The sequence below is a fragment of the Camellia sinensis genome, chromosome 8 (genome assembly GCF_055761805.1).
Source record: "Camellia sinensis isolate YWXY chromosome 8, ASM5576180v1, whole genome shotgun sequence".
Classification (NCBI taxonomy): domain Eukaryota; kingdom Viridiplantae; phylum Streptophyta; class Magnoliopsida; order Ericales; family Theaceae; genus Camellia; species Camellia sinensis.
Genome location: NC_138968.1, coordinates 77,839,460 through 77,849,103, shown reverse-complemented (window position 1 = coordinate 77,849,103; position 9,644 = coordinate 77,839,460). Strand labels below are relative to the sequence as shown.

The following is a 9,644-nucleotide window of genomic DNA, read 5'->3' as shown; positions in this document are numbered from 1 at the left end:
AGCCAACCAAATTTATTTATTTATTTTTATCCTTATCACTTAGTAGATAATAACGAATAATAAAAATTATTAAGAGAGTGTTAAGAATTTAAGAAGAGATAAGAAGTTATAGATAAAGATATTTCATAAGATAAAAAATTCAAAATAAAAAAGGATAATATGTGATAGAAGAAAAAAAAAAAGAGTAAATCAAAATAAAAATTTAGATATATATATGTTTTGATAGATATATAGATTAACAAATCATATTTTTATCTATATTTTATTATTTTAATTTTTTATAAATCAATTATTTAATCTTAATCTTTATCTTTATCTATAAGTTATGAAATTAACTTTTTAAAATTAATTATTTAATTTTTATCTTTATCTGTAGAATATAAAATTAATTTTCATAAATTATTTATCAATTTCTATATGTTTATCTATATAGATGAATTTTGAAATTCAAATCTTTATTCATAAGCAATGAAAGTAATTTTCATTTTAATTAATCAAACAAATAGAAAATGGAGGAAAATAGAAAACATGAAAGACAATCAAAGAGTGTTGCCACGTAGGAAAGAGAGAGTTTTAAAATTATGAGAATTTAGAAATAAATATTTAGAGACTTTTGATAAAACAACTACATTTGGAAAGTTATAGATAAGGACATTTCATAAGATAAAAAATTCAAAATAAAAAAGGCTAATATGTGATAGAAGGAAAAAAAAATGAGTAAATTAAAATAAAGATTTAGATGTATATGTTTTTTTATAGATATATATATTAACAAATTATATTTTTATCTAAATTTTATTATTTTAATTTTTTATAAATCGATTATTTAATCTTTATCTTTATCTTTATCTATAAGTTATGAAATTAACTTTTTAAATTAATTATTTAATTTTTATCTTTATCTGTAGAATACAAAATTAATTTTCATAAATTATTTATCAATTTTTATATGTTTATCTATATAGATGAATTTTGAAATTCAAATCTTTATCCATAAATAATGAAATTAAATTTCATTTTAGTTAATCAAACAAATAGAAAATGGAGAAAAATAGAAAACATGAAAGACAATCAAAGAGGGTTGTCACGTAAGAAAGAGAGTTTTAAAATTATGAGAATTTAGAAATATATATTTAGAGACTTTTGATAAAACAACTATATTTGATTATGGGAAGTGATTGAGACCCCCTCCAATCACTACCCTCACCACCCCCACCACCCCCCACACACACGTGGCGGGTGGTGATTAGAGGAGAAGGAAAAAAAGAAAAAAAAAAAAGAAAAACTGACCAATTAAAGAGAGAGGGGGTCAAAGGGGGTGCTTCCTTGAGGGGGTCCAACTCATTTTCCTTTGATTATATATATAGATATAGATATAGATATAGATATAGATAGATATGGCGGACTAGGCTTGGTGAATTAGGTTATATGTGACAAAGAAACCAAAATGCTTTTGGCTCTTACAAACCTCTTTAATGGTGAAGAACTTCCGTAGTTCCCCATTATTCTCTCTTTCTCTATATATATAGGTAATTTTCTAATCTCAAGTAATCTTTATTTTTGACAAAATTATCAATTAGTGTTATCCAATAAGTCCTGAATGAGACTTTTATGAATATATTAATTTTCAAAATCGTACTTTTTATTATTGAGAATTGTTGAAAAAATAGTTGATTTATTGTGAGAATGTATATGAGTTGAGAATTGTAAGTCAAATGGGTTACATTGTGAAGATAAAACTAAAAACATGAGATTATCAATTTGGACCAGGACCAGAAAAGTATTAAATCCAGTCCGTATGTAAGTCCCATAATTTTTGACCAAATTCCGGCCAGTGCTAAATTTTGGGCTAAAATTTTATATATGGTTCGGTGAGCCTTTTTGTTGGCTGCTTTTGGGCCTCCAATGCTAATATGTCAAGCAGAGCAGGCCAAATGCTTGGGCTTTATCTGAAATAAGAGTCCATATATTTTTGACATTAAAAACAATCCAAAAAAAAAAAATATTTGGGACTCTCTTTGGGAGATGACCCCTACACCCCAAAGTGATCTTGGCATTTCATATATGTGTAAGACCCATTCATATATGTATGAGATCTACATTATGAGTGGTCCGGATTTGTGGAGGTCTTGTGAGAATGAGAATGTCAATCATTGCTCTAAAATAATTTTTTTAATATTTATTTTTATTAAACTAATTTATAGCCAGTAATGCTGGGCAGAGGACGAAATATAAAATCAAATTATTCCATGAGTAATGCTACGTATCATAAAAATAATTATGAAAGATTATTCACTGTTAAATTACAGATACAAGAGAAACACCACACACTAATCAAAGAATAAAAAATGGGAAAATGACCCACAAGTCCTATTTGAAATATGTGTACACTATTTAATCTAACAACTTTTTGAGTAGACCCAAAAGTCCTACTTTTTTTTCTCTCTCTCTCTTTCTCTGCTTTTTGCTTCACTCTTTACGTTTTCCTCTCTCTCTCTTTTTTTCTGCATTTTTCTCTAATCTTCTTTGTCATGGGACGACGACCGGTGACTGACGACCACCATTGATCGGGGTTCAACCGTAACCACCAACCATCGAAATCAATTTGTAACTTCACCCTCACCGACGGTAAAGAAGATATATTTCCGACGAAGAAGATGAGTAGATCTACTTAGATCTGATGTAGATATATACCAGATCGGAGTAGATCTATATTAGATTTGGCTAGATCTAAACAAAAAATAGTTGCCGGAGTACAATCCTCTCTCTATATCCGCCTTTCTGCTTCGATCTCTTATTTTTTTCTACATTTTCTCTACTATACACTTCTTTTTTTCTGTTCTAATGGAGAAAATTTTCAAGATCTGAACAAGTAGTTTTCAAGTTTTAGTTACAGGCGGTGAAAACTATAAAATTTTGCAGTTTCAAATTTTTTTTGGTGCTGGAATGAATCATGGTTTAAAACTGTAAAATTTTACATTTTCAAATTTTTTTGGTACTGAAATGAATCATGGTTTAAAACTATAAAATTTTACAATTTCATAACATTCTTTAGAACTGTAAAATTTTACAGTTTCATAACATGTTTTTCAATTTGATTAATAAGGATAAATGCTTAATAGATTTTTGCTTTGAAATTGTAACATTTTACAGTTTCAAAACTTACTTTTCAGTTTGATCAATATTGGAGATTATTTACTTAAAGCTTACAAAAATTGAAAAATAGCATATGTTTTTCCCATTGTTGCTGTTTTTTGTCGTTTCATTTTTTTTTCTTTTAGTTTATCAATATTTAGCACATTTTGCTATGTTTTTTTTGCTCTAATTTCTTCATTTATTCTCTTTTTTTTTCCCGGCAATATTCTAGACATTCCGGTGAGTCTCTAGTGATGTTCTTAACGTTCAGTGAACCTTCTGAACATTTCGGCGACTTCCATTAATGTTCTTAACACTCCAGTGAACTTCCGGCGATACTTCGGCGACTTTCCGGCGATGTTGAACATTTCAACGAGCTTCCGGTAATCGTTTGACGGAAATCCGACGGTAGTAAGATATAACAGTGTCTGTAAATTAAAAAAAAAAAGATTTTTTGATAACAATTAAAAATGTATAAGACTAATTAGTGCAAGTGTTTTGTTTAAAAATTAGATAGGTCTTAAACTTTGTATATAAGACTTTATTGATAAGTTCCCTATAAAAAATCTTCATAGAACATTTCATGATATTTTTTTATCATTTTTAATATTATTCTTATTCCACGGAACGATGGAAAAACACCAAATCATAGTCAGTAATGCTGGACAATTTGTGTATTCAAATATGAGCCCTGCTGGAGACCCCCAGCAGGGAATGACCCCCAGCACCCCCACCTCCACGTGGGGGGCTGGCAATGGCCAAAAATTTTTAAAAAAAAAAAAAAAAATTTATTTTTTTTGGACCAATCAGTGAGGAACCCCAGTACCCCCACTGGGGGTCTCAAGCTTTATTGATTCAAATATACATGCGTTCCGTCGTCCGTCGGTCTTCATAATTTACATTTCACTGTGCATCTGAAACACCAAAAAAACACATGGCAACTCTCTTCCGATCCCATCACCACCACCACCACCACCACCACCACATCAAAACCATCTCCACCGCCGCTCGATCTCTCTCCTCCGCGGCCACCCCCCCTTCCGCCGCCGACCCCTTCTGCGCCCACCCATCCCACTACCACCTCTCCGCTGTGAAATCCAAAACCCACCTCCTCAAATCATACACAGTCACACCCCCAATCAAACCCTGACCCAAACACCTCTCCCCCAAACGCCTCATCGCCATCATCTCCCGCCAACAAAACCTCGATCTCTCCCTCCAAATCTTCCGCCACGCCTCCAACTACCACCCCAACTTCCACCACACCTACGACACCTTCCACTCCATTGTCCTCAAGCTCGCCCGAGCTCGTGCTTTCTTTCCCATGGAAACCCTTCTCGATCAACTTCACAAATCCCAAATCAAATGCGGCGAAAACCTCTTCATCACCGTCATTCGAAACTACGGCATCGCTAGCCGACCCAAACAAGCCCTTTTCACCTTCTTGCGAATCAAAGATTTCGGCGTCCAACCCTTCGTAAGATTGCTCAATACCCTCTTGAATGCTTTGATTCAGAATCACCAGTACCATTTGGTTCATGCTTTATTTAAGAATTGTCGTAAAAAGTTTGGTATTATACCCAATGTGTTTACTTGTAACATTCTGATAAAGGGTTTGTGTAAAACAATGAGGTTGAGAGTGCGATTAGGGTTTTGGATGAGATGCCCAGCATGGGAATGGTACCGAATGTTGTGACTTACACGACTGTTTTGGGTGGGTATGTGTCGAGGGTCGATATGGTTAGTGCCAAGAAGGTGTTCGATGAAATTCTTGACAGAGGTTGGGTTCCTGATGCCATGACGTATACGATTTTGATGGACGGGTTTTGTAAGCAAGGACGGTTGATTGATGCGGTGAAGGTTATGGATGATATGGTGGAGAATGGTGTTGAACCTAATGACGTGACTTATGGAATCATGATCGAAGCTTATTGTAAAGAAAAGAAACCCGTGGAAGCGCTCAATTTGCTCGATGATATGCTAAAGAAGAAATATGTACCAAGCTTAGCACTTTGTTGTAGGGTGATCGATGCTCTGTGCGAAGAAGGGAAGGTTGAAAATGCATGTGATTTGTGGAACAATCTCTTGAAGAATAATTGCACTCCTGATAATGCCATATTGAGCACTCTTATACATTGGCTTTGTAAGGAGGGGAAAATTTGGGAAGCGAGGAAGTTATTTAGTGAGTTTGAGAGGGGTTCAATTCCTAGTGTATTGACTTACAACACGCTTATTGCGGGAATGTGTGTGAGAGGAGAGTTGCACGAGGCAGGGAGGTTGTGGGATGACATGGTGGAGAAGGGATGTGCGCCCAATGCTTTTATGTATAACATGTTGATTAAGGGATTTTGTAAAGTTGGTAATCCGAGGGAAGGAATTAGAGTTTTAGAGGAGATGTTGGAAAAAGGGTGTTTGCCAAACAAGTCGACTTACTCTATTTTGATTGAAGGCCTCTGTGACTTGGGTATGGAAGCAGATGTTACCAAGGTGCTTTCTGTTAAAATCCACCTACTCTCTACCTACTTCACCCACTTAAACCTACTCCACTAAACCTAACCCACTACACCACTACCACCTCACCTACTCCACTAAACCTAACCCACTACACCACTACCACCTCCACTTCACCTACTCCTTACCTACTACACACTCACCCTCTTCTATATATAGGAATCATGAATCATTGTAATATACAACATTAATCAATCAATAATACAATCAATTTATTCTCTCTCTTTTCCTATACATTAATTCTAATATTTGTTTCTCTCTCTCTTTTCCTATACATTAATTCTAACATGGTATCAGAGCAAGGTTAAAGATCTTGGTGTTCTTCGCCTTCCGGCGGGCGGCAACCTTGCCTTGACCGCCCGCCGGAGCTCAACCAATTCAAACCTCCCTCTCCCTCACGGCACATCACTTTCTCTCTCTACAAATTTCCCCGTCCGTTTATCTCTCTACCCCTTTGTCTCTCTAAGTTTTAGGGTTTTGAGTGTGAGAGAGATGGGGCAACAGTCTTTGATCTACAGCTTCGTGGCTAGAGGAACAGTGGTTCTCGCCGAATTCACCGAATTCACTGGAAATTTCACGAGCATCGCTTCTCAGTGCCTCCAGAAACTCCCTTCCTCCAACAACAAGTTCACCTACAACTGCGATGGCCACACCTTCAACTATCTCGTCGAAGACGGCTTCACTTATTGTGTCGTCGCTGTGGAATCTGCTGGCAGACAGATTCCAATGGCATTTCTTGAACGAGTTAAGGAGGATTTCACCAAGAGATATGGTGGTGGAAAAGCTGCAACTGCTGCTGCTAATAGCCTGAATAGGGAGTTTGGACCCAAACTTAAGGAGCAGATGCAGTACTGTGTGGATCATCCAGAGGAGATCAGCAAGCTTTCCAAAGTAAAGGCTCAGGTTTCAGAAGTCAAAGGAGTGATGATGGAAAATATTGAGAAGGTTTTGGATCGTGGAGAGAAGATTGAGCTTCTAGTGGATAAAACAGAGAACCTTCGCTCTCAGGCACAAGACTTCAGGACCCAGGGTACCCAAATGAGGAGGAAAATGTGGTTACAGAATATGAAGATAAAGCTTATAGTTCTTGGTATCCTCATTGCCTTAATTTTGATCATAGTTTAATTGTGCATGGGCCAACCTTCTCCACTCATTTATTTTATTATTATTTTTTACAAATCCATACCCACTCTAATTCATACTTCCTCACTTTTTAAAACGCATGCTGATTCACGCTACCCCTACTTTACCCCACTTTACCTTTATTTATTTTATTCTCAAAAAAAAAAATAAAAATAAAAATAAAAATACCAAACCCATTGCAGGTTTTCACCAAAACCGTGGGCCAAGAAACTCACGTGAACCTTTTTTCCTCACTCTCTTGTTTTGATTTCACATATCTTCTTATTATTTCTTTTTTTTTTCTTTTTCTTTCACTTTATTTTTTCATCTTTTTTTCTTATTATTTTTTTTTGCACCCAAAAAAAAAAAAAAAAAAAGGGAAGAAGACGAACTGCACACCAAACTCATTTTATTCATGTCGGGGCTCACCCCGATCACCATTTTACACCCAAAAAAAAAAAAAAAAAAAACACAAAACACAAAACAAAACAAAACAAAACCAACACAAATCGGAACAGTGGCATTTTTCTTCTCTACTCTGCCGCTGGTCTCTTCTTCTTGCCTCCGTCCTGGGCGGCCCTTGACGGTGTTGCCTCCGTGTTTCCCACTCCACTGGGCACGATCACTACTCCCTGCTCCTCCACTGCAGCATATGGCGGCCCTCCAAATCGGAACATAAGGGTGGCCTTCCGCTTCAGCTCCTTGTTTTCTGCTTTTAGCACACTTATCTCTGCTCGCGCATCCTTATACATGCGTTGGAGCAGAGCCAGCTGGGAGTTTAACTGTTGCACCTCATTTGTCCTGCTCTGCAGCCGGTGCGACAAGTTTGTGACCGCAGTCATGGTTTCCACACATGACTTCAGAGTATACTGATTGGCCTCAATATCAGTTTGCACCGCCATTTTTTGCTCCACCGACCGCATAGGAAAGTTCAACGGAGCAAACCCTGGGGCGCTTGGTTGAGGTTCACTGGCCCCCGCACCCGTTATCTCTCTTGTTGACTCGTTAAGGTCTGGAAAGAGAGTGAGCAGACCACGGGAAGACGAAGCCATTTTCTGCACAACAGAGTGTTAGAGAGTGTCTCTCTCAGGAATCTCTCTCAGAAAACAGAGTGTTACAGAGTATCTCTCTCAGAAATATCTCTCAGAAAACGAAGAGTTTTTCAGAGTTTTTCTAGCAGGTTTTTTGTCTCTGCTTCAAAGCCTCAGCCTCCGCTTCAGTTTATAAAGACCCTGACGAAGAGGCAGACACGCGCATCATGCGCCGCTCGGCGCTCGCCGACAACTTGGGCGCGCCTTTTGATGGCACGTCTTTTGATGGCACGCCTTTTTATGGATTGGGCACGCCTTTTGATGGCACGCCTTTTGAAAGATTGTGCACACCTTTTGAGGGTGCGACTTTTTAGGGGTCCGACAAGACTCTGTAAACTGTCCCGACATTGATTCCGGTTAGCTCCTTCAAGGGTCCGACAAGACTCAGTAAACTGTCCCGACATTGATTCCGGTTCGCTCCTTCAAAGGGTCCGACAAGACTCTGTAAACTGTCCCGACATTGATTCCGGTTAGTTTCTACAAGGGTCCAGCAAGACTCCGTAAACTGTCACAACAACTGTCACAACAGTGTCTGTTACAATGGTCCGACATGACCCCGTAAACTGTCTTCTACATCGGTCCGACATGACCCCATAAACTGTCTTCTACATCGGTCTGACACCGCCATACAGTGTCCTCTACATGGTTATGACACCCCCATACAGTGTCTCTTATCCTCTTTTATTTTTATGTATTTTCTTGTTTTGTTACTCTCTCCAAACTCAAGTTAGTTAGTTCCTATCCCCCTTGAGTTTGCGGGGGGCTGTTAAAATCCACCTACTCTCCACCTACTTCACCCACTTAAACCTACTCCACTAAACCTAACCCACTACACCACTACCACCTCATCTACTCCACTAAACCTAACCCACTACACCACTACCACCTCCACTTCACCTACTCCTTACCTACTACACACTCACCCTCTTCTATATATAGGAATCATGAATCATTGTAATATACAACATTAATCAATCAATAATACAATCAATTTATTCTCTCTCTTTTCCTATACATTAATTCTAATATTTGTTTCTCTCTCTCTTTTCCTATACATTAATTCTAACACTTTCCATGGCTGCTGCAAGTGTTGAAATTGATACTGATTCTTGGGGTGTTTTTATAGCCAAGGTTGCTAGAAACCTAGACAGTAGAGGAAGCATGCTTGATAAAATATTGTTAGAGGCTGCTTCAGCATGACGGGAATTACCTAACCGTGCCGAGCTAAGTCCTCGCCTGAAATCATTTAAGTCCGGTACAAGTCGCTTCGCCTTCCCCTCTCACAGCCATTTTGTCAAATTAAAGTCATCTTTTGACCTGTGGATGTTTCAGCTTATTGTCATCTCATTAACTATTTTCATTTTTGAATCTAGTAACTTATGTGAGTATTTGTCATGATGGGTCTGTAGAATACAGGTCATATGGAAATCTAGAACCATATGCCTGAAGTGACCTTCTAAACCTACACAAATTATGTAGTTCAGTACACCTTGGAACCACTGGAACCACTCAAATTACGAGAAAGAAATCAAGTATTTTAACAAGCAGAATTCTTTGGGTACTCAACCATTGGAACCACTCGAGTCATTTATTTGCCCAATCACTAGGGAAGTCATGGTGGATCCAGTGGAGACTTCTTCAGGGCACACGTTTGAGAGAAGTTCCGTTGAGAAGTGGTTTGCTGATGGGAATAATTTGTTAAAACCTATCACCTACTTCACCCACTAAACCTAACCCACTACACCACTACCACCTCACCTACTCCACTAAACCTAACCCACTACA

The 9,644-nt window shown here is 37.6% G+C and overlaps 1 protein-coding gene and 1 pseudogene across 1 annotated transcript; both read left to right on the top strand.

Moving 5' to 3' along the window:
- Positions 1-3,987: 3,987 nt before the first annotated feature.
- LOC114273642 (uncharacterized) lies at positions 3,988-5,685 on the top strand (annotated as a pseudogene).
- Positions 5,686-5,841: 156 nt separating this feature from the next.
- LOC114264382 (vesicle-associated membrane protein 721) lies at positions 5,842-6,775 on the top strand. Its single transcript, XM_028204977.2, has one exon. The coding sequence runs from the start codon at positions 6,139-6,141 to the stop codon at positions 6,769-6,771; it is 633 nt and encodes a 210-aa protein (XP_028060778.2). The 5' UTR covers positions 5,842-6,138; the 3' UTR covers positions 6,772-6,775.
- Positions 6,776-9,644: the final 2,869 nt, after the last annotated feature.